This window comes from Python bivittatus, unplaced genomic scaffold (genome assembly GCF_059951505.1).
Source record: "Python bivittatus isolate LINGU-HERP-01145 unplaced genomic scaffold, Pbiv_v1 ctg000610_np1212, whole genome shotgun sequence".
Taxonomy (NCBI): Eukaryota; Metazoa; Chordata; class Lepidosauria; order Squamata; family Pythonidae; genus Python; species Python bivittatus.
In genome coordinates, this window is record NW_028277088.1 from 1,792,767 (window position 1) to 1,819,980 (window position 27,214).

The 27,214-nt window shown below is 47.0% G+C and overlaps 1 protein-coding gene across 1 annotated transcript; it reads left to right on the plus strand.

The window, feature by feature from the left end:
* Nucleotides 1-566: 566 nt before the first annotated feature.
* Nucleotides 567-26,636, plus strand: CCDC12 (coiled-coil domain containing 12). The gene is made up of 7 exons (XM_007436254.4): nucleotides 567-756; nucleotides 16,243-16,319; nucleotides 22,120-22,199; nucleotides 22,864-22,925; nucleotides 23,026-23,060; nucleotides 24,308-24,384; nucleotides 25,486-26,636. Exons 1-7 carry the CDS (start codon nucleotides 664-666, stop codon nucleotides 25,563-25,565), a joined length of 504 nt encoding a protein of 167 aa, XP_007436316.3. The 5' UTR covers nucleotides 567-663; the 3' UTR covers nucleotides 25,566-26,636.
* Nucleotides 26,637-27,214: the final 578 nt, after the last annotated feature.

Sequence of the window (27,214 nt, forward strand, 5' to 3'; positions counted from 1 at the left end):
GTTCCCATGACAGGCTGACCCACCAGTGAATCCCCTGCACTGGCTTTGAAGCCTAAACCAGCAAACCAGATCTGAGTTAACAGTCCCACAAAGGCAGACTCTTGCTCAGTGCCTGGTTCACTCAGATTGGGAGCCCTCTGGGGAGGCTCCAAGGCCAACCTCACAGGGCTGTTGTAGGGACTAGATGAACTGGGAATAGCAGAAGCCAAGTCAGTTACAGCAGTGTTTTTCAAACTTGGAAACTTTAAGACGTGTGGACTTCAACTCCCAGAATTCCCCAGCCAGCATGGGTTTGAAAAACACTGAGTTAAGAGTCTCAGTCTCTGTTCCTCAGCCTGCCCTCCTCCATCAACAATTATAGGGGCTTCCTGCACTCTGCATATGGTCCGAGGAATCTAGTTCGATGCTCAAAGAATGATTTAGTATCTCGATGGCCCACTCTGCATGCCCTGTTGCCTTTGCCCTCCTCCGCACAGAAAGAAACTTTTTTCCCCCAACCAACATTGTTTTCCTCCTCCCGCAACTTTGACAACTCGTCGAGCGAGGTGCTCGGAGCTCGGCTGGCCAGCCCTTGCGTCGCTGATCGGTGGCTCCGCTGTCGTTCGGCAAGGCCTGCTTCTCGGGCAGACTCCCCCTCGACGCGCCTGCGCAGTGCGCCTGAAGATGGCGGCCGCGCCTGGAGAGTTGCAGGAGGAGGCGCTGCGGCGGAGGGAGCGGCTCAAGGCGCTGCGAGAGCGCACCGGGGCTTCCAGGAAGGTAAGGAGGGCTGGGGGCCGACGCGGGGGGCCGGGAGGCGGCTGCGGGGCTTTGCCGGCCTGAAGGGGGAGGCCTCGGGCGGGAAGTTGCTCGCCGTTGACGTCACGGCTGCGTCACTCGCGCATGTCTGTATGTAGCCCCGTCGAACAAACGAGGGACTACAAAGCCCATCGCCCCGTGACGCTTGTCACCCCCCCCTGCAATGTGCTGGAGTGCGATGTGTATCATTTTAATTCTCTTCTTTTGGGCGAGAAAAAGATACCTGGCCCCAAGGGTAGGGACTACAAAGCCCATCGCAGTTCTGCTGTCTATACTGGCTAGTACCCCTTTCCTCCAGGTGTGCTGGGCCACGAAGCCCACCGCTCTCTAGTCTTCTCCTGATGTTGAAGACAGAGAGAAATTAAAGAAGTGCCCAACCCCCAGATGGGTCGGATTACAAAGCCCATAATGACCGCCCTCTAAGCTCTGACGGGCCACGGTGCTTGCCGTTCCTCCCCACCAGATGTGATGGCCTATGGCATCCATGAGTCCTTTCCCCTGAAGTTTGTGGCTGATGGGTGTTGTAGTCCAACCCATCCAGGTAGCTTGTAAAGAACTAGCTGGGTGACTTTGGGCCAGTCGGTCTTTCTTAGCCCGACCTATCTCACTGGGTTGTTGTTGCTGGGAAATTAGGAGGCAGGGGGATTAAGTATGTTCACCACCTTGAGTTATATATAAAGAGGTGGGATTAAAAATATCTAATAATAATAACAACAACGATGTAGGAAGAGACCTCATGTCTCATAATATCCAAAAGGATCAACTAGTTAGGTACTTATTAGAGTTATAATTCACCTTTGAGTCAGAAGCTAACTTTCCCCCATAACAACAGCCCTGTGAGGTAGGTTGGGCTGAAAGAGATTGATTAGCCCAAAGTCACCCAGGGAGTTTTTGTGGTGGGACTTGAACCTCAGTCTTCCTGATGCCAGCCCCATGCCTGCTACCGCTACACTATGCTGTTTCTCAATCAGCTAGCCAATTTTTGTGGATATCCTCATCATCCATTACATCAGAATCCTGTTCCAAATAGGGGCCAATCCGATGCTCTTGCACATCCTCCACTCTGCAGCTAGTGCTCAGGTACATTGCTTCAAACCATGGAGGCCCCACAGTTTTACAGTGGTGGTTGTTGTCATAATTCAATTTTTATCCCACCTTTTATTTATTTATACTTTTATATATATATATATATAGTCAACTCAAGGCGGTGAACATACTTAATACTCCTGTCTCCTATTTTCCCCACAACAACAACCCTGTCAGGTAGGTTGGGCTGGGAGAGAGGGACTAGCCCACTCCTTCCACTCATGGCGACTGCTAGAAGGGTAGATGGAAGCCCCAGCAGGGTCCATCAGTTGTGACCCTACCTGGAGCAGGAGGATCAGGACTGGACTACTGCAAAACTCTCTCCGTGGGGCTGCCCTTGAGGATCACTCAGAAACTGGAGCGGTCTAGAATTCAGTGGGCCACATACAGTCAGGTGTTTGACACACTGTGAATCTGTGACTGATTGCCAGTTGATTCCTGGTTGCAATCCAAAATGTTGTTTTTAAGTTATAATGCGTTGTACGGCTTGGCACCTGATACCTTCAGGACCTCCTCCTCTTACCTGATTTAACCTGTCTGAGGCATCTGTCCTGGGAGAAACAGTGAGTGGTGCCCCATTTCCAGGAATGGAGGAGGCTCGAGGCCCAGGGGCCTTGATTCCCTGCAGTCACCTGAGTGGCCTCCTGGGGACAAGATTTATTCCTCCAATAATAACCTTTTTATCCTAAAAGGCTTTGGGGTGAATTGTGTTGCTCTCATGGTTGTGTTTCGGATTTTAATTTTAACACAATTTTAACTTCAATACAATGTGGAGATGTCATAAGTGTTGCAAATCTCCAAGAGTCATGAGATCTAGCGTTGTATAATTTAATAAATGAAACTGGCTCGTAATAGCAAAGCTAATGCTTTTGACATACACTTTGCAAATGATTGGAAGTGCTAAGCATGTCTTAAGCTTCTTGTGACTTTTTACTCAGTGCTGTAAGGGCACCTTCCCGCTTCTGAGTTTTTTTTGATGTGTTGGATGGCTGTTCCCTTTCACCTTGCTTTGATTATGTTTGCTGTATCCTATAGGAGTTGTGCTCCGAAACACCTGGAAAATACTACATTGAAGAAGGTTGCTGTACGCTGAGCTAGTATTATAGGCACATGTGTACAGAGAGACAGATTTACTGAAGATTTGGAGAGATGAGTTAGTGACGTGAAGTGTTTGTATAAAATGACCTAGTGAGCACATGGCTGAATGAAACTCTCCTGCATAAGGATTTTGGAAACTTGGGGCGACATGCGTGAGGATTGAGGCTATCTTGGGGTGCAAGTGAATAACTTTGGAGTGGGAAGGGCTGGTGTTGGTGGAAATATTTTTTTTTAACTCAGTAGGCATCCTTCTGTAAATTCCATAGTCTTAGCTATAGTTATATCCCAGATTAACTCAATCGGTATTTTGCGGGATGGCTATATAGCAGGATCCCTGTGCCTGTAAAATACTCCTATGTGCTATGTCAGTGATGGCGAACCTCGGCGTGTCAAAAATTTGATAAATGGCTAACTTGACTCTGCTGGTGTGTCACCCCTCACCCCCCAACAAAAGAGAAACAATTTTTACATATTGATTTATTTTAAAAAAATACAGTCCAATCGTGTGGTGTTATGTATTATGTAAAGAAATGTCAAATAATTACAAAAATGACATACGAGTAAAACAAACTCAGTTTCTCTGGTAACTCAAACAGGAAGAATAGTTGTTGGGCGTTGGTAAACGCTGGCATGTCACCCAAAATGTGGCGTGTCACCTTTGTGTGTCATAGGTTCGCCATCATTGTGCTGTGTGGACCTTCACTGGCCTTTCTTCAGTGGCCTTTTCCTTATGATACAAGGCACGAGCCTTTGTGATTTAGTTTAGATAAAAATCCAGGGTGTTGTGCTTGCTGATTATGAGATCATAAATCAGGTAGAAGGCGGAAGGAGTTGGCCTTTCAGCAGTTCACCCCCACATCAGGTCATCCCTGAAAATATGGGCAGTCGATTCAGGAAATATCCTGACCTCCGCTGTTTGCTGAACTAACCCTTATACTAACAGAAGAGAATCTCTGTCGCTCAGGGTTGAACAGTGGAGTCCTCGGTGCTTTCTGAGCTCGGTTGCTTGCTTGGGGACATTTCATGACCCCACTAAGTAACCTCATCAGTCACCCAGCTAGTCACCCAATCAGTCGCCCAGCTAAGTAACGTCGTCCTTGTGGGGTAACGAAACCTCTGCCAGCCAGCCACCAAGCTCAGAGATCACCAAGGACTCTGTGGCCCTTATACCTTTATTAGCAGGGATGAGCTTTGCTAAATTGCTTTTAAAAGGGTCAGCGGAAGAGAGAAATAGATTTTGCCTCCTTCAGAAAGCTTGCAGTACAGCTCACCCACCAGACTTGGCCGTTTCTGTTGCATCCTGCTGTTTGTGAACTTCCCAGGAACGTCTGGCCAGCCGGGCTACAATAAATTAGGCAGGTTGTTTCATCATTATGTCTTATTATTCATTTATGTCATTGAATTTATTGTAGCCACCCACCTCAACAGACTCTGAGTGTAATACCAAGTTAAAACAATTAAAAAACAGATGAAACGGAACAGCCCGGATGAAAAACAACCATCAGAACGCAGCACCGCAGCCTCCACCCGATCCCCGCCCATCCCAAACACATTAAACCCAGGCTTGGGCTTTTTTGAATATTCTCTGCAAATCCCCTTGAATCACCCTCTGTGGTTTTCGAGCGGGGCCTGTGTTTGTTGAATGCAGCCACACCTTGAGCCCACTTGATAGCACAAACTGCCTTTGGTTAAAACGTGGAGGGAATTTCAGTGTCCTGTCGCAAGTGAAAGCCTTTCAGGTTTGTCCTCTCCCGGGCAGGGCCTAATTTAGATGTTCCCGCTGCCCAGAGCAGTTGCTTTTGGTTTGCTAGAAGCTGTTTGTCTTTTAATTAAAAAGAAAGTTGATCGCCCATGGTTTGCCAGCACGCTGCTTACCCCAGTGCCCTTGAGAAGCTGCGGGGCTATGAATTATCCATGTTAAGCATAAAGAGATCTGTCTGGCTCATCTGGCAAGATAAACCGCCTCCCCCACAGCTCATGGTTTATTAATAGTTTGCCTAATAAAGTTTTCGGTCAGCTTTGGGAAAACGCAGACGGAGTGCTCTTGGAGGGTAGACCTTGTTCAGGGCACGGGCGTCTGCAAAGAGGAGACAAATGACAAAAAGCATGCTGCGGTGTCACGAAGCAAACCGCCTCACTTAACGTGCTTGAGGCTGACGTTGGGCCGCAAAAAGAATGAAAGGCTGGGGTCTGTTTGCATTGTGACGTTACAATGCACATTAGTTGCTTTCCCATCCTTATGGTTTGTACTTGGTGCTTATGGTGGGTGCTGAGAGGCACAGGGCAGGGCTGCCGTGAGTTTCCAGCAGCAGTCCCATTCCTCTGAATAAGGGTATCTGAATCAAATCACAAATAATACGAGGACAGGTGAATTGATCGGGGCCCTTACCACAGGGCGGTTGGTGATAGATGGCTCTTTGGTCAGGAGGGTGGGGGAGTGGGCTCAGATGTCCTCTTCATCTCTGTCCCTTGGTCCTCTTTTCCTGAGCTCCTGGGGTAGATGCAGAAATGCTGCCCCCCCCCCTCCGGTGCTTCTGAGATCGACGGCCTTTCTAAATAGAGTTTCTCAAAAGGATCAGATGTTGGGATGAGCAGTGGGATCATATCTTATTTAAGGGCCCCAGAAACACTTAACAACAGCATAGTGCAAATTGATCTCACCCAGCAAGTTAATTATGTTCTTGGTTATTTGATAGGATCGTGCTGTGGGACAAGGCGGATTAGTTGCGTGAGGCATAAAGCAGGGAGCGTTTTGTGCTGAAACTCGGTGTGCATGGCCCAGAAACAATAGGAGGGGGTGGAATCCCACGAGCAAGTAGTTTGGTACCCCTTCCCTCTCCAAAAAGGTGGGGTCTCCTTCATGTCCAGCTGGATTCTTGGACACTTCTGTGTCGTTTTCTTAGCAGCAGTCCAGAACTGTTTGCCATTGCCTTCTGCGATTTCTCTTCAACTTGCCAGTCTAGCCTGCAGTCCTGGGATTCCTTGGGGCCTCCCATCCAAGGACTACCCAGACCTGACCCTCCTTAGCTTTTCAAGATCAGCATGATATTATCACCTAGGTCAGTGTTTTTCAACCTTGGCCACTTTAAGATGTGTGGACATGCTGGGGAATTCTGGGAGTTGAAGTCCAAACATCTTAAAGTGGCCAAGTTTTAAAAAGCCAAGGTCATCTGGGGTATCTTTCCTCTCCTAAGAAGCAAAATGGGCACGTTTGTTATAAGCTGCCAGCTCTGGTGATCTTTTGGTCTCGTGGAAGTTAGCGGTGTCCTTGCCTCGAGTTACGGCAAGCCCCAGTGTGGGTGCCTGAAGATTTCCTGTTTTCACACCACAGGAGGAAGTACAGAAACAGCTCTAGCCACATTAAATAGAGTGTTATTTTCCTTTTGTTTCAGTGCCCTCCACCCACCCTGCCACACAGGCTGGTGCTGAAAGATTCATAGTTTTTCTGACTGAGGCCTGGAAGTTGGTGCCTGTAATGACGTGGGAGTTTGGAATATGTGTTAACCATCTAATCATGTTTTCTCTGTTTCTTGGCAGTTGCCCTTGCTACTTTAGCAACTCATTATTATGGCTCAGGTTGGTTAAAAACATGGCTTTAAAGGGGGAACTGTAGCTTCTGGACTTTTCAAAATATTAATACTTCTCTTAAAATAGCCTGGGTTATAAAGCAAAGTCTAAATATAAGTACGCTGAAGTTTACATATATCTTCATGACTGACCCCACAGTCCTGGGCAGTTCCTAGTAAAGTTTCAATTCTGTTGTTTTCAGAAAGGTTTACACACGTTTTTTGATTTCGGCTAGGAGAAGGGCGCCTTTGTATAAACGTTTGCCATGAACACCGGTATCCCTTAAAATCGTTTAAACTTTTCCAGATTATATCCGATGAATTCAGTGGCCGCTTCTTCTGGGTAAGGAGAACCGAGGCGAATAGAGATGGATGGATGGATGGATGAATTCATTCTGAAGTCCAGTATAAACTGTTGGCCCAAATTCAGATTATGACTTGAATGTTCAAGCTGGCTCTTCCTGCATCATGGATATTTATGTTGCACTATTGTGAAGAAACAGGCTTTTGCACAGCCACCATCCACCCCTGTTTCTGGTAAATTCACAGTGCTTCATCTGCATCAAACTGGTCTTGCTTGTGGTTGTTTTGTACACACCTGTGGACGCCTGGTGAAAATCAAAAAGAGAATCTCCATTTATAGTTGTACCTTGAGGCAGTTATTTAAGTCTGAAGGGCTAAAAAGCAGGGTGAAGGGGATTATGTTGGTACGCTACATCCAGAGGTGTAGACTTCAGCTTCCAAAACTGCTGAGAATTCTGGGAGTTGAAGGTCACTCATCTGGAATTTGCCCAAGTTGGAAACACCGTAGTAGACAGTATAAAAGCTCTTTTGAAAGCCTGTTTTATTTGATTGGATTAGATTAGAATAGATTTAGGCATTCCTTTATCCTCTTTTCAGCCACGTGACACACAGATCCCCATGCTAATTTGTCCATTGGCTATGTCACTGTTCCCCAGCCTGATGTCTCCCACGTGTGTTAAGACTGCAGCCCCCACAGTTCGGCCTCCAGCATGCTCTGGGGTTCTGGGAATTGTAGTTTTAACACCTTTGAAGGGGCCTCATTAGGGAAGGTGTCAGTGGTATGGGGGTGGAGAGGAGGGAGGTGAAGCAGTTACGTAGTCTTATTTCCTCTGATGAGGGCCAGCCTAAAACATCTGCAAGGTTTTCACACTGATGGACCCCCTCGGTGGACTATCTTGTGGCCAAGTGTGCTTGTGGTTCTGTTCTGCCATCATAAACTCATTGTGCAGGGTCACAAAAGGATCATAGAAACCATTGCTTATTCTACCAAATGATGTCCAGGCATGTTTGTTCCAGAAATACATGGAAGAGAAAAATCAAATTGGGTTTCAAACCTCATTTAAATTGATCCTCTTTTATAGTAATTACCCCCTCGATCTGCTTCTGGCGGTTTCTGTTTCTTGCGCAAGCCAACTCTAGACTTCCGAATTTATTGATCCTTTGCTGAACTGAGTCTGGCAAAGGCTTACTGCCTGATCCCTTTGGAAAGAAAATTGGAAGCTTCAGGCCCTCCTAAGGCCTTAACTCTTTGGTAGCCCAAAGGCATTCAGTGTTTCACCATGCGTGAAAAAACACACCTTCAACTAGCAATCCTTTGCCCTACCATGTATTTCCAGGAGCTTTTTGGGCGTTACATTTATTAAATTTCTCACGGGAGAAAGCAGTCTGTGAGTAGATATAAGAACAGCAATGCAAAAGCAGATAAAGAAGTTGTTTTTCCTTCTTTAACCTGGTGCCCACTGCATAGGGTGGGACTTTAATATCCAGAGTCCCTTGCCACTGCAACCAGGCTGATGAAGTCCAGTGCATCTGGAGGGCACAGGATGGAGAAATCTGAGTTCAGTTTTGAGGCTGAGTCTCTCTATGCAAACTTTGGAGTGAATTAACTCTTTACAGGCTTTTCACACCTATCACCTCAGCTATCCTGCCTCCTTATTTTAAGCCAAGGGCTATTGTGCTTCACACATGCTCAATTAGGCCTTGTAGAAGCTAGATTTCTGGTGCTTTGCAATACATCAAGAAGGACTTCTGTCTCAAACGTGTTTAATTATTTTGCCTTATCCCCCTCCAAAATCAGGCTGCTGGAAAAAAGGCAGCTTTGGGGAAAACAGGGCGAGGTTTGTAATGAACGGATTTATTTACAAGCTACAATTCTGCACCGCAGAAGAAGGGGAGGTGAACCTAGAGGCACCTTGGTCTACTGTCCTAGGTTTCTAGTGAAAGCAAAATAACTCCGGTGGGTCTGCACACACCTATTCAAGGTGACTGGAAATTTTCCACAATGGGTCACCGCTTCCTGAGACGCCTAAGGGATCCAGCTTCGTCAGGATTAAACTACTTCTGTGTAACTGCTGTTCTTGTTTCTTCTCAAATAACCCTCTGGTCTGTTTCGCTCCCACTAAACACAGGCTCTTGCTGTGCCAGCACAAGGTGGTGAAATTTCTTGGGTTCAGCCCAGAGGATGTGACAGTTTTGAAAACTTGCAGTTGTATTTTTAAACCTGTTGGCGCCAGTCGGAGTATTGGTATAAATAACCAAGTGAGTGGGGATTAATTGTGCGTAAATGCAGAGCAAGACCACAAGACTCCCAGTGGTTTTAAAAACATTATTTTACAAGGACTTGGAAAATTAATGGCATTCAGAACCACATATTTTCAACCTATGATTGGGGTGGTGTTTGTTTCTTATTTTTCCCACTTTAACGTGTCACCTCTTGCTTTGTAGCCCTTGCCCCCTGTCCACATTGCCTGTATAGAAGTTTTCTATGAGGATCAAAGAAAGGAACCAGCATTTTGTCTGAGAGAGGCGTCTGGGCGGTCTTGTGATGCATTGTTCCTGCTCTCTCTTTGCAAAATTAGTTGGCCTCCGATGATTGGTGCCTTGTCAAAGCACTTCTTGCTGCAAAACACCCCGCTAGATCCCTGTTTCCGTTGCTGCTTTTTGTAATTTGCTTTTCAAACTGGGCAGGAAAATCTCTCAAAATCACTTTGGTGGCAGGGATCCAGGTGTTTGGTGTCTTAAAAACTCCTGCGTCAGGGCCTGTGAATTCCAAACGTTTCAAGGGTTTGAGAGTGGCCCTTCTGACCTTGAAGAATCCTGACAGTTATGAGATGTTTCTGAGCTCAAAACAGGAACATTTCAAGCTCAGGCAGAATAGCCCGTCTGAACTCAAACCATTTGACCTTAGATATTTCCCTCTCAGGTTTGGAGAGCCCCAACCTCCTTGTCTTTCAGAAGACTCTTAAGACCTAGTTTTTCCTCCAGGTGCTGAATTGGGAGGTTTTGTGCTGCTCTTGATTGTTTGTGGGAGGGTTTTCGGTTGGATGGAGTTGCTCTGGGTACGACAAGTTTTATTTATTTTGTGTGTGTGTGTGGGGGGGGTGAGGTTATCAAACCTGTGTTGTTTTTCTTTGCCTGGGCTGCCCTGAGTCACCTGTTGATCAGGCCACTATATAAATGCACTTAATAGAAGTAATTAAATAATGCTCAGCCTTGCCTGAACTTCTGTCCCTGTCAGTGGTTTTCTCAGTGGCCTTGGCACAGGCCATCTTGTGCATGTCTGAGCATGCCCCTGGTTCCAACAGTTGCAAGGAGCTGTGAGTCATAAGCGGTTACTTAAGTAGGCAGGATGGGGAATGATGTCACTAAAGTCGTATTAAGCTAGGCCTGTTGAACCCCTCCTAAAAAAACTGGTGCCCTCTCCAGATGCACTGGCTTTTAATTTCCCTACAGCTTGGCTCTCGTGGCACCTCATAAGCCTGCTTGGTCTGTAAAATTCTCTTCTGAAATAGTTGGCCGTGTCTCCCGTCCGATATTCCTTCAACGGCTCTCTTTTGAGGAAGGTGTTCCTCAAATTCCAGCCCTGAAGTTGGTTCTCTTCTTGTTTCCAAACATATCATCCCTGGGGAGCAGTAAGTAGTGAGGATTTCCTTTGTGAAGGAGGCTTCCTCCCCTTTGGCTCTGAACGAGCAAAATCAAAGTTATCGGAGATGTTGGGTTTGTTCTGTGTGCTAGTCTGTGACCTCTGGGGGAGATGGCTGGTATATAAATGTAATCATAAATAAATAAATAAATAAAAATGACCGTAATAAAGATTTGATTTGATTTGATTTGTTCTAATGGGGTTGATAGTGGCAAAGGGGAGGGAGAGGGGAATGCAAACTTTAGCTTGCCAAACCAGGCCTGTGCTTTGCTCTGCCTTTTCCCAAGCTTACCCCCCCCCCCATTTTCCTCAGTTTAACTTCTAAGAGTTTGGGGCAGAGGAGACAAAGCCTGTTTGCAGAAAGTAGGTTAATGATCAACTTCAAAAATGCACTGCTGGATCTGTCTGGCACCCGAGTGGGAATGTTTAATTAATATGTGCAAAGCATGTGATGAACATCTTCAGCCGACTCAAGTGGTGTGGCTTGAAATTAACCTGTCACATGTGTGTCCCTGTTATCTAGCTGCTTTTGACTGTTAATACTGTGACTTTGGTGCACATTTACAGGTAGCTAAAGCGGCTGGGGGTGGGTGGGAGACAGGCCTCTGCCCATGAGGAATTTATAAAACAGAATTGTGCCATTTTCTCTGCAACGTACAAGAACGTCGCTGTTAGGAATTTTCGTTGTTGTTCTATGGGCACAACATTTGGGTGGGGGAACCCAACAGGTTATGCAATTCTGAACTGAGCAAGGGAGGCTTCTGTGCTGTTAACAAGGGCAAAATTGGAGGAAATGGAAGATAGCAAATTAGGCCTGTGCAGTAATACTTTGAACAAAAATCTGATAGGAAGTTCCTGGATTTCCTCAGCTTGTGAGTTTAGTATTGGCCCACATTCGAGGAATTGTTCCTTTTGACCTCCGTCCAGATTGCCCTTGGAAAGTTTTTGTTTTTCGTTTTATGCAAAATTATATCACCGCCGAGAAGGCCCTTCCATCTTGTTTCAGTCCCTGAAAAGAAGTCTGCAAAACCTTGCAATACTCTTCCTATCCATACAGGTATCAATTTCTTCCTCAACCCAAGGATGCGTGGGTGGAACATACCTCTTTCATCAGCCTCCCTGTTCTCTTCATCCCCCCAAAATGAGGGGCTGACCCTCCAGATGACTTGCTAACTGTGATCTGATCAAGCAGACATTTTTTCTTGGGGCAAGATGATCTGAGAGCGACTGTATGGAAGGCTCCTGGCTTTCATCCAGGAAATCCCTGATTTGACCCTGGAATCTCTTGTGAAAAAGGACCAGATTGCAGGTGATTTATGATTGTGCAGAACAGGCCTCCCTTTTTATTAAGCACAGGGATTGGGGCCCACTTGGCAGGGAGGCCTGTCAAACTGGACACCGCAGTTGGGTATACAGTTGCTTGGGCCAATGACCTGGCCAGGGTGGGAGGTACTTGTAAAACGGGAGAAAGCCCTCTTGCTAAGTGGTTGAGCTCAGGAGTGAAGCCCCCCTTTTTTCTGCCATCTCCCACCACAGTTACTAAACCACCATGGTATGGTTTCCTGTTCCTTTGGAGCGGGAAACACTAAAAACCTAAAGGAAAAACCTGTAGCATAAAGCTAAACTGGGCTTAACACAGTTTTAAAGAATGAAGGAAGGAAGATCTCTAAAACCGGGAGGGGGGGGATGTTGAATTTTGGCCTACCCTCTTTGCATCATTAGCCCACCCACCAAAGCCCTCAGACCACCCCAAAAATGATAACTGCCACCCCCAATTCATCAAAAGGCTACCCATCTCTGATCTAGCTCTCCTCCCCTCCATCCCTTTGCCTGAGGGTGGGAAAGAGGGGAGGGGAGGGGAGGGTCCACTCTGCCAGAGATCATGAGGAGTTGCAGCTGGTTAGAGCAGCCTTCTCTGGGTCAGCTGATCTTCTCCAACTCATGCCAGAAGGCTGGCTGGGTTTTATGGTTCAAGACTAATCAGTCTGTAGGCTAAAATAAGTGGTCTGATTTGTTGAGGTGGTGTGGTTCCTTGCATTTGTCGTGGTGGAGATGGCTGAAAATCACCGTCTTTATCAATGCATGAAAAAAAGGTTCTTCTACTCTTGGGGATCTCGTCGCATGAATTTCAGGCTGTGCAAAGTTGGTTAGCTCTACTGATACGGCCCTGGCTTACGTTCTAGCTTGCATTCCCTCTGCTGCGGCCTCTTTTGAATGATATGGAAACGCAAGGGAGAGTTTCACTTTTGGAACGGAGGACGGATGTGTGTTCTTTATGATAAACAAAAGCTGGGAAAATAAGCAGGCTCTCCCTGAACTTGGGACTTGACGCTGCTTCTGGAATGCTGTTTCTTGGGCAGGACTTTTTTTATTATTAATTGGACTCTCTCTGTTCCCCCCCCATTAAAAAAAAATGGTTTCCTGCAAGCCTATTGTTTTGGTCTTATTTGGTAGGCTTTTTCCGTATCAGGAGAGTAAGAAATGCACAAATGTTCACTCTTTGGCTTCTTTTGAACTTCCTAAGACATTTCATTTGGGGAAGTAACTCCCAATCCCCCTCCGCCTTACCATCACTTCAGGATTAGCTTTAGGTAGGTCTCTGATAGATGCCGTCTATCTTTTGTCCTGCTCTCAATATTTCCTCTATAATACGAGAAAGAGGAGAGCTTTTGTGTTTTAAAAATAACAACAAGCATTTTCCTTCGTTCCTATTTGTTTTGCTGCTGGCACGGTACCGTAAAACTCCATTTTCAGTCTTCTAAAGAAGCCATCAAAGTTACTAGCCCATGATGGGGGAGATGACTAGCTTGGGTTTCCATCACTAGGAATTTTCAGTTATATCGGCCACCAGGAGGCAGCGCTTGACCACTTTCATCCTTAGTGGGAATCATCAGGTGTACATAGCAAGGTCTTCTTCTAGGGCAGTGTTTCTCAACCTTGAGAGCTTTAAGACGTGTGGACTTCAACTCCCAGAATTCCCCAGCCAGTCATGCTGGCTGGGGAATTCTGGGAGTTGAAGTCCACACGTCTTAAAGTTGCCAAGGTTGAGAAACACTGTTCTATGGGTTCAAACCCTCCATGAGGAATTGAACTCATGGACCGTTGCCCTTTAGATGACCATATAATACAAGGCTTAGGAGCTGTTTGGATCCTGGTGCTCAGGGGCTGCAGGAATGATATCTAGAATCCATTAATATGGTATCTACAGTCCATTTTCCCTTAGCTCTTCATGGGGCATGCTATAATGTAACATCTGTATACCTCTCTCTCTGACAGCTTAAGGGAAGGTGGACTGTATGTACTGTTCTGATAGAGGAGGAAGATCTTTTACCAATAATACCGTTCAACTTTACAGTATTTGATGTTGGAGAAACCAGGCATGGATTTTGTGCATGGAATCTGTTCTCATAAAGCAAACTGTTGCTCTCTGGATGTGTTTCTTCTCTGAATGCATGACTGTAGTTTGGTCAAGCTGTGATTGGTGGAATGTTTGTTGCATCCAAAAGATCTACTGATTGAGCCTGTAGAGGACTGGGTCTTGTCTAGCGTAGTAAGATCAAACCAACATTTGACTTGTCCCAAATTTGTTTTTAGTTTTGTGGAAGCATCAGCTGATATTTGGATTTAGATGTCTGGCTTTCTTTCTCTCCCCCCCCCCATATTTTTATCCTGTGTTTATTGAATTGTGATTTCCATAATTTCTGTAGCAATTTATTTGAACTGCACAGGGATTGATATTTCAGTGGGCAACTGGTAACAGGGGTCATGGTAGCTTTTCATGTGCTGTTTTCTATCAAGCAGGCTGTAGGAAATGAAAGTCCAATTTCTCCACTAAGTTGAGAAATCCTGGGGGGTGGGAGGGGACATAATTCTTGCATTTCTTTAGAGTTGGATTTGGAAAACAAAATTCAGATCCGAAGCTAAGTTTTGATATTTCCACTGAATTTAAGTTGAGTTTGTAGAGTTCTTGGTGCTCTCTGAGCTTGGTGGTTTGCTTGCAGACATTTCATTACCCAACTAGGTAATGTCATAGTAAGTTGTCTACAGCAACTGAGAAGAAAAGATCTTAAACTGAGGGAGTCAAGATAAATTAAATTCATGATTGTAATTTCTGGTGTTCAGGGGGACACTCAGAATGGAAGAGGTGAGCTGAGATAGGCTTCTGGGTAAATGTTCCTATATTCCCCTTGCATGCCCAGATATTTATGGTTTATTATTGAGATACAAGCTGTAATGTGGTTTGTTGGAAATGTGTCACGTGAATCCAGTCATTTATTATTTAGCCGCCGACAAACATGGTGAATAAACATAATGGCCTTACTGGCGCATTGCTCTAAACCCCAACCTGACTGGTATGGCTTGGGATAATGGAAGAATCCAGCCCGTGTCCATCTGTTTACTTTGGAGAAATCGGATGGGGAGGTGGAACAGCTGGGTAGGTAGAATTTTCAGCCTTACCTGCCTCAGGTGGTCCCTGAAGGTTGTGTGTTTGTAGCCTTCCCTTCCCTCCATATATACACATACATACACATATTATATACATTATATATAAATATATATAATGGGATTAATATGGATTTCAGAAAGCAGATCTTCTTGTTACTCCTGGGTTAAGTTGCCAGCTACTCTTGTCTGATGTAGTAAGATAGGGAAGGAACCCAGGGCACCCCAGGCTCCGCCTTCACATGTGCAGTTGGCACCATCTGCCATTCCTTCAGAGAAGTGCAACCAAAGGGACTTTGGACCACCATCTCTCCAGCACAAACTCTCCCCTTTGGTTGCTTCCCAAATTCCTTGGTCCGATAGCTCAAATGGCTGATCAATTGATAGTGTTGTTGGTACAGATAAGTGAGGAAGAACAGCCCAAGTTGGGCTGAAACATCTCTGAGTTTGAGGTCCAACCTCAAGGCTGATTATCAGCCAACGTTTGCAGCAGGGCTCAGAAATCTGATTCAAGGGTACTCTTTGCATCATTGCCTTTACTGTGCAGGCTCAGGAATGGCCTAGCCATGTTCAGATGGTTCTTAATCTCACATCTTTGCAAGGCTGGCATGCCTGGTTTTGCCCCTATACCAGTAGCTTCAGTTGGAACAGAACAGGATGGTCCTCTTCCTGGATTTGAAGGACATCATGGAGGAGGCGGTGGTCTGCATGATCTCCCCACATTCTAGATAAACAGCAAAACCAGTCCAGATTGCATGTTGTTCTCCGTCTGCTCCACCTTGTTCAGAAGAGCAAGGACACCTGTGAGGAATTCATTATTGTTTTTAGCCATTCTCTTAGTTGGCTAAAGTTATCCAATATTTTTTTCCACGTTGTGCAATCAGTGCAACTGCATTTACATCTATCACTTCCCAGAAAACAGTTTTGGCATTTGATCTATTTTTTAAAATGGTTGCCTGATAATGCGGTTCAGGCCCTGGGAGTCTGAGGATTGCCGCTTGAAGAATTCCATCTTCTTCTGGGCTCCTGTTTTTCATTTGCCCAGATTTCTTGTTCGCTTTCAGCCAGTACTGATGGGTGAATAACTGTAATGATATTCAGTAGCCAGCATGGGTTCATTTATTTCCCCCTATTTGGCAGACCACAATGGGAAATGATGGGGCATTCTGGAGTGAATCCAGATTAACCCACACATGGAGTTGTGTGCTTCAGTGACATTTGCACTCTGTCCTGGGGTTGGCCTTGTTCTTGCCTCGAGCATCAGACCTTAATTTTCTTTCTCTTCTCTCTCCTTCCTCCTCTCACCAGCAAACTAATGACGATGAGGCGCCAGAGGTCAAGCTGCTGAAAAACCACAGCGAGGAGGAAGATGCTCCAAAACATAAGTGAGTTTCTGGTTATTTTCCCTGTCAGCCCTGTGAGATAGGCCAGACCAGGAAACTGACTCCTCAGGAAGACTAGAACATACTTTATTGCAAGTCTGTTTGTCTTTGTCTTCCCCTCCCTCTTACGCCCCACTGAGTTAGGTGGAACCAGCCCGTCCCATTTGCTAATCCTACCTCCTTTCCTAGGGCTCAAGAAATGCTTCTGTCCTTGTTGTTTCTCTAACACAGGGTTTCTCAGCCCGGGCCACTTTAAGACGTGTGGACCAATTCCCAGAATTCCCCAGCCAGCATATGCTGGCTGGGGAATTCTGGGAGTTGAAGTCCACACGTCTTAAAGTGGCCCAGGCTGAGAAACTCTGCTCTAACAACTTCTGGATATTTGCTTCAAGGCCATCTCCATGTGTCGCTTCTGGATATTTGCTTCAAGGCCATCTCCGCTTAATCCTGTGTAGGCTGTTTTTTCTGAGCTGGGTGCTCTCCAGATAGATGGGGCTACAGCTTCCAGCACATGCCACATCTGGGGTGGATGTAACGAGAGTGCTGTCTGGATATCTGGAAGGACCGAAGCAGGGCAGGCTGCATTAATTAAACACTGGCGTGATTGCTCTTTTCATATCAGTTAAAGCTCTAAAACAGCCGTTCCCAATCTGGTGCCCCTCAGAGAGGTTCAAATTTAGCACCCCCACCCCCACTCCCCACACCTCCAGCCTGCACATCCAAGTTGTGGAAGACTAGGCTGTTGTAAGTTGGCTTGATTTCAGGTGACGTCCCACATTTATTCCAACAGCGGACAATAAGTGGAATGTTTATACAGTTTGCTCATCAGATGGATGCCTACAGGTGGGGCATTTGTTTCGGTTGCCTGCTTCCTTTTGATAAGCTCTCCGATTTTCCCCATTATGGCCACGGTCTAGAGGTCACTTAGAGCCAAATCTTGGCTCTTGAGACGACAGTGAAGTCAGTTTTTCAGAGTATGTTCGATGACCAAATCTGTTTACAGAATTATTCTTTGGAAGCCCAAATCTTTTCTTTAAGACTTACTAAGCAGGTACCAACCCATAGCTGAGAAAAATTATTTGTTTCTCTGTATATCTGTTTCCCAGCACTTCTAAAGTCTCACTAACAGTAAAAAAGAGAGATTCTTTCTCCCCAAACACTGCAATCTAAGTTTAAAAATGAAAGAAAATGATTACAAGAGTGTATTGAAGTTGTTTCCGGTACAGGTAGTCCTCACTTACTGACCACTGTTCAGCGATTGTTCGAAGTTACAACGGGGCTGAAAAACAAGACTTATGATCGGTCCTCGAAGTTGCAGCCATTGCAGTGTCCCCATGGTCATGTGATTGCAATTCAGGCACTTGGCAACTGGCACGCAATTACAACAGTCGTAGCATCCCATGGTCACATGATCGCCATTTGAGACCTTCCCTGCTGGCTTCTGACAAGCAAAGTCAATGGGGAAGCCAGCAGGAAGCCTCAAGTCCCAGTCACATGATGTTGCTCTTAACAACTGCAGCTGGAACTGACGTCCTAAGTTGGTGTGGTCACGTGGCGTCATGCTTAACGACCGCGCTGCTTAGTGACTGAGTTGCCTTCCCTGTTGTGGTTGGTACGTGAGGACTACCTGTATATGTCCATATCAGTTTAATATAACTACTCCCATCTGGAAAGGAAGCACGGTTAGATGGGAACGGAAGCCCACCACATCTAGGGGAGTGTCAGGTTGCAGAACGCAGCTCTGGGCCTTGCATTCCTGCGGCCTCAGAAGAGAAGATTAAATTTGTTTGCAACAAGGGAATTAGCTGCATGGCCCAACAGTGGTGAATAATTGATGCATTTGATGTTGTGCCCTTTGTTTCTGATAATTCAATCAACTGATGGAGTTCCCTGTAAAACAGCCTGACATCTTTTAAATTATTCAGTGGTGGAGTTCCTATTCTCCTAAATTAAGATGTCCCTGTTGCTGGCTGTTCTTCTGATTAGCAATGTTAACTAGTAAGGCAACTGCAGCTTAAACCTTTCAAAGACAGGAACAATCCAACTTTTACGATTTCTTCTAAGCCCCTTGCATCTGCCTAATTTCGAAATTGATTTATCCTACCTGAACTGTATCTAGCAGACTACAGGTAGTCCCCGGGTTAAGAATGGCCGGGTTACAGACAACCCATAATTAAGAGCGGAGCCTATTATAGCAAAATTCGAGTTAAATACACAACGATTCAAATTAAATACACAATAGTTCAAGTTCATTACACAATACTACTTATACAGTGTTATACAATACTGTAATACTGTTCTGGCTTACATACAAATTCGACTTAAGGACAGACCTTGGGAATGGAACTCATTCTTAAACTGGGGACTACCTGTATCTGCAACTATCATAAACGCATGCTGGTTGTGAGGCACCCAAATTGCAATCATGTGACCATGGGGATGCTGTAGCGGCCGCAAGTTCGAGTATTGGTCGTAAACTTACTTTCTCAGCGCCGTCGTAACTTTGAACGGTTGCTAAACAGGGCAGTTGTTAAGCAAGGTCTACCTGTACAGTCTAGCAGCCTTTCTCTGGATAAGATACCTTCTCTTCCTTTGCTCCTCTTCCCCATAGCAGGTGCCAGTAGCTCTGGTGGTCTGCAGACTTTTTCCAAGTTGCAAGTGGCTTTATTGACTTGGGGCTGCCTCCTGAGAAAGTTGGTGGCTGGACAGACCACTGGGACATGCTATCAAGGAAACGTTGCTGGTGACATCTGTCGTGTTTGCTCTACCTTGATTTTCAGAAATCCTACGGAGCCTATTAATGCATCATGCAAGATTGCTTTCCATATGTGGGATAACTAGGCCTTGGATCGGTTTTGCAGGTCCCCCCTGAATTTTGGCTGAGTTTAGGCCGAGGCACACTGCTGAATCACTTAGACTTGAGGTGGTCGCTTCACTAAGGAGCTCATGAAAGCTTCTACCTTTTAATCAGATTTGTTAGTTGAAAAAAGTGCTACCAGACCCTTTGTTGCTGTAGACCAGTGTTTCTCAACCTCGGCAGCTTGAAGATGGGTGGACTTCAGCTCCCAGAATTCCCCAGCCAGCCATGGGGAGTTGAAGTCCACCCATCTTCAAGCTGCCAAGGTTGAGAAACACTGCATAGACCAACATAGCTCTCCTCCTACAATGGTAATCTGGAGAAAACACACCAACCAAACAGCTGGAAAATAAGGGGGGAAAATGGTGTGAGAAAAAGAAAATCAGGTGCACCCATTTCTTACACGTTATTCGACTCTGACAAAGAATATGCCCTCAAACCCACTGCAGTTTTGGATACAGAAACGAGTACTTTTTTCTCATACCAGTTCCCCCCCTCCCCAGATGCCTTCTAATATGCTCGGCAACTTCTTCCCAGTTCTCCTTTCACTACACCGCCAGCCGATGCCCTCCTCCACTCTTCCTTTCCATCCCCCCAAAAAAACTGGGGTTCAGAGGCAGGACCCATGACGCTTCAAAGGCTGCAGCTGGCTCTGAATGCAGCAGGTGGGGGAGGCTGGGGAAGGCGGGGGAAGATGGGCGCGACCAAGAGGTGGGAGGGGAGCCTCTTGGCACGAACGGTGACTCACCCCAGGTGAGTTGCAAGTCATTCCAGGGGACTCCACCTTAGTAAACACACTCTAAAGGAAGCTGGGAAATTCCCCTTAGTTTCCAAGATGCTGCATTTCCCCCCGATGAGCATTCAAGATATCGTATTTCAGCCAAGGCCAGGTAGGGCTTGGCCCAGGTAAGGTTGGGATTGATGCTAAAAATAATAAAATAAAATAAAATAAAATAGCCACTTGAACTTTCAGTCCTTTGGGATACCTCTTTGCTTCTGGGCGTGATTCAGGGTCTGGTTAAGGTTTTTGGCCCCCTAAGTGGGCTGGGGTGATCTCAAGATCTGTTGGTGCCTCCAAGAAAGCTGCCTGGCACAGATAAACAGTGAGTGAGTGTTTTTCCCCTCCAAGTCAGGCCCCCTCGTTCTGGCTTTTGTCGGTGGCTTTTACCCAATTTGGGCGCTGTTTGTTTTAAACAGCCACGCTGTTTTTGAGTCTATCGCCTGCGTCTCTGTAAATCTCGGTTTTAAATAGAGGTAGTTATATTTTTTAGTTGTGTTTCTGTTTGTTTCTGTTGGGCTCTTTTGGGCTCTCCTTAATGAAAAGAGGGGGATAACAATTATGAGGAATAACATGCAGTCAAGACTCTTGCTAGCTGTTCTGCACATTCATCTTTGAGAGACTGTTCAGCCGTGTGTTTATCAACCCTGCGTGCTCTTTTTTCTTTTTAAATTAGTCCTGGGACAGGAAGCATTTGCAATCTGGAAAACGTTCCAGTCCTACCTCTCTGGTTTCCAGATAAGGAGAATCTGGAGGGCCAGCCCCAAGTCCTGATTTCTCTCCCATTTCCCTTTCCTCTGCAAACTGCCTCTGCTCCAGGCTGTTCTGTGTGGCCCTTGGTTGTGTGCTCAGAGGAGCGGAGCACAGGCAGTCCGAACGCCTTGCCTCAGATGCTGGGAGCTTTAATGCCACTGTAGGTTACTAGTCCTGGCCAGGGAGGGCTCATGGAAGCTGCAGAGGAGCTAAAGAAAAGGGTGCCGTCGACATCTAGTGTATGGTGTTAGGATTGCAACATTCTGCAGTTTAACCCAGTGCCCAGCAAGTTCTCCACTTGTGCAAGGATTCCTCCCTATGCACAGAGGCTCCCCTGGGAGTAAACTGTGTGAAGCTCAATGAAGTTCATTTCTGATTCACCAGGTAGAAAAGGAAAGGGCTGAGGGAGGGTTGGAAGCAAAGTAAGCACAGGTACTCCTTGACTTATGACGGCATTGGGGACTGGAATTTCCATTGCTAAGCAATGCAGTAGTAAAGTGTGACTGCATTGCTTAGCGATGGCAATCCCTGCAATCCTGGTTGCCATTGTTCACCAAATCCCACTGTCATTAGGTGAGGCAACTTCCTGCTGGCTTCCTGCAACTAAGTCAGCGGGAAGCAGGCATGAATTTGCAGGTCCCAGGTGGCTTACAAGCAGGCCGGCAGGCAGGTGAGCGGCTGTTGCCAGGTGGGGGAGGGTGCAAGGGGGTGCATGGGGGTGTGCAAGTGGCCGGCACAGCATGAGCGCAGAGGGGCTGGGGAAGGGTGCACTGGGGGGGCGACTTACCCCAGCAACTTGTGACCTTCCCTGCCAGCTTCCCCGTTGACTTTGCTTGTGGGAAGATGGCAGGGAAGGTCGCAAATCGCGATCACGTGATCCCAGGGCCCTGCAACTGGTCATAAGCGCGAACGGGTTGCCAAGCACCCGGATCGCAATTATGTGACCGCGGGGGCGGTGGGACGGCCAGAACACAGAGGAACCTGGAACGGTCGCTGACTGAGTGGTCATAGAATGAGAACTACCTGTAACCCTCGCTCTGCGGTATTTCTGGATTGTATTTGTCGCTTTTCTTTTTGAGGTGTTTGAATTAATACCCAATTAGGCTGCAGTTTGGGGAAACAGTCTGTCCATTTCCAGGGAATGTTCCATCCTCCCACGCCAGTCAGAGCCTCTGTTGGGGCGCATGCGTGAAGGGGGTCTGGGTGCCTGCTCACTCCAAGCAGGGGTCCCTCGTGCTTTGTTGCTGCTGCTGCTGCTGCTGCTGCTGCTGCTGCTGCTGCTGCTGCTCCTCCTCCTCCTCCTCCCCCCCCCCCTGCTGGAGACAAGCACTGCCACTGCAGCAGGGTGGCTTCAACGGTCATGGGCTCAGCCTGCCCCTTTCACAAACGCTCCCTTTTCTTCCTCCTCTTTCCAGGGAGCTCAAGCTGCGGAATTACGTCCCGGAAGACGAGGAGCTGAAGGAAAGAGTGGTGCCTAAAGCAAAGCCTGCTTCAGGTAGCTCAGCTGAGGAGGCAGGGAGGGGCTGCTTGCAGTCGATCTGTCTCTTCCAGTCTCACCCAGCAGCGGCCAGCCGGGAATCGAGCAAGCAGGACACAGCATCCCCTTTCCCCTTCCCCTTCCCCTTCCCCCATCTCCCCTCCCCTCTTTCTACTTTGTGTATATGGCCACCCATCTCAAATTCACGATTCTGAGTGGCTAACCACAGTTAAAAGTACCATATATCAATAAGAACAATATACCGGAAAAAATAGATGCGCTCCTTTGCCCTGCGTCTTAAGGACAAGGTAGTTTGCTGCCACCAGGCCAGGGCTCTAATGGGGCCCCTGAGAGCAGCTCTTCCTTCTGGAGGACAGGGAAGTCCTCGTGTCATACCTCCAGCCCTCGTGGCTGTGGATTTCCTCCCTGGCAACTGCCCTCTGGAGTCCCCTTCCCCCTGCTGCCCCTCCACGTGTGCTGAGTCTGCAGTTCCCAGGTCTGGAGGACACCCGCTTGGAGATGGCTGCCTTGATTCGTGCCGCTCTTTAGGGGAGCATCCCCAATTGGGGCTTCTGCTGGAGGGGTCCTCTTTGCACCCCCGAGACAGTTGATGTAGGGAACCTCAAGCCTTTCTGCATCTTCCTTGCCCATCTCTCACTGGGGCTTCCTCCTGTCTCTCTAGTGGAAGACAAAGTGAAGGACCAGCTGGAGGCAGCCAAACCTGAACTCATCATCGAGGAAGTGGTAAGGCCTTCTCGCATCAAACCGGGGAACGCCCTTTGGCTGAAAAAAGGGGCCAAGGGACTCTCCCCCGCTGACCCACCTTGGCTTTCTTCCCCTTTAGGATCTGGCAAATCTCGCCCCCAGAAAGCCCGACTGGTGAGTAGGAATGTTCATCTCCAGGAGCAGCACAGCCAACATTGGCTTTTTAAATGCCTTCCATCACTCCAGGCGTGAGAAGAGCCCTGGGTTTGCTGTGGGGCAGTTTGAGGGGTAGAAATGTTCTAGAATTGCTCTTTGTGGGTGTTGCAGGAGGAGAGCCAGGTTAATCTATGGTGGCAAAAAAGTCAGGAGTCTGGTAGCCCCTTTTCTGACACGCCCATTTGATTCCAAGGCAGAAGCTTTTGTGAGCTCTGCAGCTCATGAAAGCTTCTGCCTTGGAATCAAATGGGCGTGTCAGAAAAGGGGCTATCAGACTCCTTACATGTGTGTGTGTGTGTGTGTACAGGTGCAAATCCGTTCCTGTTTGTTGGAAGGGGAGTCACAATCTCTTTTTTGTCCCGTCCTTTCAGGAAAGGGGCATATGGGTCAATGTCCTCCCACTGCATTGCCCTTCAGATGGGATGGGTGTATCCATAGGTGGGGGACTATGAGATTCCACCCATCTGGAGGGTCGTAGGCTGGAGAAGGCTTCTGTGTAGCAAGCTGTCCTTTTCATACCGGCTTCGGGCTGTTTTAGAAAAGAGGCCTGGGTTCACCAGCTTTTTAGGAACTGCTCATGTGGTGAACTGTATTGACTGACTGCTCGTGTGGTGGAATGTATCGGAGACTCATTTTGCTGGTAGCCACAATCTGATTTCTGATCCCTGCTTAGGACCCTATTTGTGGATTGCTGGACATCTCTGGTTCAAGTTACACTAAGAGGGGGCCTTTGGCCCTTTGAAAAAGTTTAAGCTTCTTTTGAAAGGTGTGTTTTTAGCAACCACCTTCTTAGTAGATTTGTCTAATTTGGTGGCTTCTCTCATTGACAAATGATTAGCATGAAAGTCCTCAGAGTCTGTTCTGTTTTCCGCCGTTCCCTTTTTTTAAACCAGGTTCTCTGCTCTGAGCATTTCTGATAATTGAGGGAGCCTCCCCATGCTGTCAAGTCAATTCGGCTTGTTTTCTCTTTGGTGGAAAAGAGCTCTGTTGTATAAATTTGAAGAGGGTTCTGCTCTCCTCAGTTGCCCCCCTCCCCGCTTGGCAGGGTGGGGTCCCCGATCCCTTCAGGTGCAATGCAAAGGCCCACCCTTGTCTTCTATCCAAAGGGATGGGAGCTCTGAGCTAATTTTGCATTTAAAGATTGTACAACCCTGGGCTGGTAGAAGAGTTTTGTTTTGCTTCGTTTCCCTCCTCTCGTTCTTCAGGGACCTGAAGCGAGACGTAGCCAAGAAGCTGGAAAAACTGGAAAAGCGTACCCAGAGGGCCATTGCTGAACTGATCCGTGAGTGGTGGTCTGTGGGTAAAGACATAGGAGCACCCAGGGGTCCCCAAACAGCCATTTGCCGTGCCACAAACGATGCAGATTATGCAGTCATGAAAAGCACCTCTGTTCATTTGCGCAGTGACATCATGGCACATGTGATGTCACTTGGCCTCCTGTCAAAGCCCACAGCTAAGGCCAGATTTACAAGCCAGATCTGGAACTACGTCTAAGACGTCGTCCTTCCCATCTGACATTGGCACTTGCTCCTCCTTCACCCTTCTCTTCACGTTCTAATATTTCCACCCCGTAATAGGGGAATCCTTTGTACAAGAAGCCAGGCTTTCCTGGCTTCACCATGAAATATGTCTCTGGAAGGCTTTTGATGTCTCTCTCAAACATTTCTGGGATCGAGGTTATTCCAGGAAAAGGATGGTCGAGACCTTGAGGTCTCTTCAGATACGGTTGGATCTCAGCCCCCATTGCCTCCACTCAGGAGGCCCTTTGGCCAGGCTGAGTTGGTTGGAACCCAGCACGTTTGGAGAGTGGAAGCTCTAAAGCAGTGTTTCTCGACCTTGGCCACTTGAAGATGGATGGACTTCAACTCCCAGAATTCCCCAGCCAGCATGGCTGGCTGGGGAATTCTGGGAGTTGAAGTCCACCCATCTTCAAGTGGCCAAGGTCGAGAAACACTGTTCTAAAATATTGGGTAAGACTTGGAGGGGATTGACATCCTTCCTCAGCTGTGAAGATGACTTTTGCACTTAGTTTCCTTCGGGGGGTGGAGTCCTCCCACAGCTTCATAGCAGAAGGGTGGGATGAAAATGTAAGGAATGGTGCTTCTCCTTTCTCCTAGAGGGTTAGAGCTCTTCATCTCCCCGATCTTCTCCTTTGCATTAAGGGAGGAGACAGACTTGCCTGTCTGGTTCTTTTCACAGGGGTGGGACCTCTTAACTAGATGGAAACACCGGGGGCTTTGGATGCATTTAAGTTTCTGGCAGTGGTGCTTCAGCTGCCCGGGACAACGTTGAGGGAGATGTTTTGGTGGGCGGCCTGCCTTGGCAGCGAAGAAGATGCCATCCAAAAGCTTCCCGTGCATCCGTCTGCTTGTTTCTCTTGCAGGAGAAAGGCTGAGAGGCCAGGAGGAGAACTTGGCATCTGCCGTTGATTCAGCAAAGCAGGAAGGCAGTGACTCGGATTGAGGTGGCGTTGGGGGGGCCGTTGCAGAAAAGAGATTCCTTTGTTCCAGACTCTGGGAAGGATCTGCCTCAAGGAATCCTGGAGCCTTTGTGTGGGCATAAGACGTGGTGGAACCAAGCAGCCTGAACAAACTGGGTGCAATTCATGCCTAGAAGAGCGTGCTTGTTGCGAACAAAAACATGTGATGCTTTCTCCAGACACACATTCCTCTTGACGCTCCCCAAACCATCGTCCTTGCTGATGCCTTAACTGGGGAAGAGAGAGACAGGATCTGAGTCTCTTGGCCGCACTGCCTCCGCCTCCTCTTCGCCTTGGACTTGGAGCAACCTAAACAGAGACCCTTGCAGCGCCAGAAGTTAAATACAAAGCTCAGGAAATGCCAGCCTGGCAAGATTACTTTGGATCTAGGATTGGGGGCAGGGCCTGCACTCCTTCTTGGTGGGACTTGCTCAGCTGACTGGGAATTGTGTTGGAGTTCTCATCTTCTAAAGGAACAAGGGGCCAAAACGTCCTGCATTGCCCAAGAACCACAAATCTGCAACCAGTGTGCGTGTGCACCCAGAAAATCCTTGTTCTTCTGTTCCCCCTTTCTTCCTTTTCAGCAAGTGTGCAACTGGCTTGTGATGGACTGGTTCTTTGAGGGGCAATCCTGCTTTTTAGGCTTTAAGTAACTGGTACCCAACATCTAGTTCTCAGAATATAAAATGCAGAGGAAATCAGCTGATGTCTCTCATTAACAGTCGCCCGGCCGGCCTGCTCTTCCTGGGCTGCAGGAAACAGCTTCTCACATGGAAGCCCGACATGTTAATTTACAGGCCTTTGGTTTCTGTGTTTCTTCAGTCTTTAACCTTGAAAATGTGTGCCACCCACCATGCTGGGTTGCGTGGAGGTAATTTGTTTCTTTTATAATAAAATGTTCCCAAAGCAATTTGCAATTGCCTCATCTGTGCTGTAAATTCAAAATGAGTTCGAAAGGAAAGGACTTAGCTGGAAAATACGGCATTTTACATAATATTTTTTTTGCTCTGTGGATGGTTTCATAGCTGAGGAATAGACCTGTGAATTATAAATCCACAAAAAATAAATTATTATAAATAATAAATAATTATAAATGAATATAAAAGTTATAAATCTTTTATGGTTCCCTGCCTCCTTTTCCTTTTCCTTCTCCTCTTTCTTCTCCTCCTCCCTCTTCTTGCTTGCCGTTCTACCCCTAACAATGCAACGTTGCATTGCAGGTTGCTCTTGAGGGTCTTTCGTACAGTTTCATCCTCATCCTGCAGGAGATGTGCCAGATGTTTTTCTCACTAATTGTTAAAATGTGAGCAAACAGAGGCTGGTCTCGGGCCTCAACCTACAAAATCCTTCCTTTCTGTGATTGCGTCGTGGATACTCTACTTGTTGAACAGAAGTTGCCAAGTCCAGAGTATCTGGAAAAAAGTCTGTAAAAAAAGGAACACCATGTAGCTGCATTTGCCTCTTTGGTTTAAATTTAGTATTAAACTTCAAAGGGTGCTTGGCACCTCTTTGAAACTCAGTGTTTGGATATTAGCCAACACCAAGGACTGTTTCAGCTTCTCAACTGGAGGTCCTTCCATGTGGTTTTTGCACACCCTCCTGGGATTACGAGTGTTGAGAAACAATGGTTTCA

What these genes read in the sequence shown, in the direction of transcription:
- CCDC12 (XM_007436254.4), top strand. Translation starts at nt 664, where the DNA reads ATGGCGGCCGCGCCTGGAGAGTTGCAGGAGGAGGCGCTGCGGCGGAGG. An exon ending in GAAGATGCTCCAAAACATAA is followed by an intron (nt 16,320 to 22,119) that starts GTGAGTTTCTGG and finishes TCCTCTTTCCAG; the next exon opens with GGAGCTCAAGCTGCGGAATT. An exon ending in GGCCATTGCTGAACTGATCC is followed by an intron (nt 24,385 to 25,485) that starts GTGAGTGGTGGT and finishes TTTCTCTTGCAG; the next exon opens with GAGAAAGGCTGAGAGGCCAG.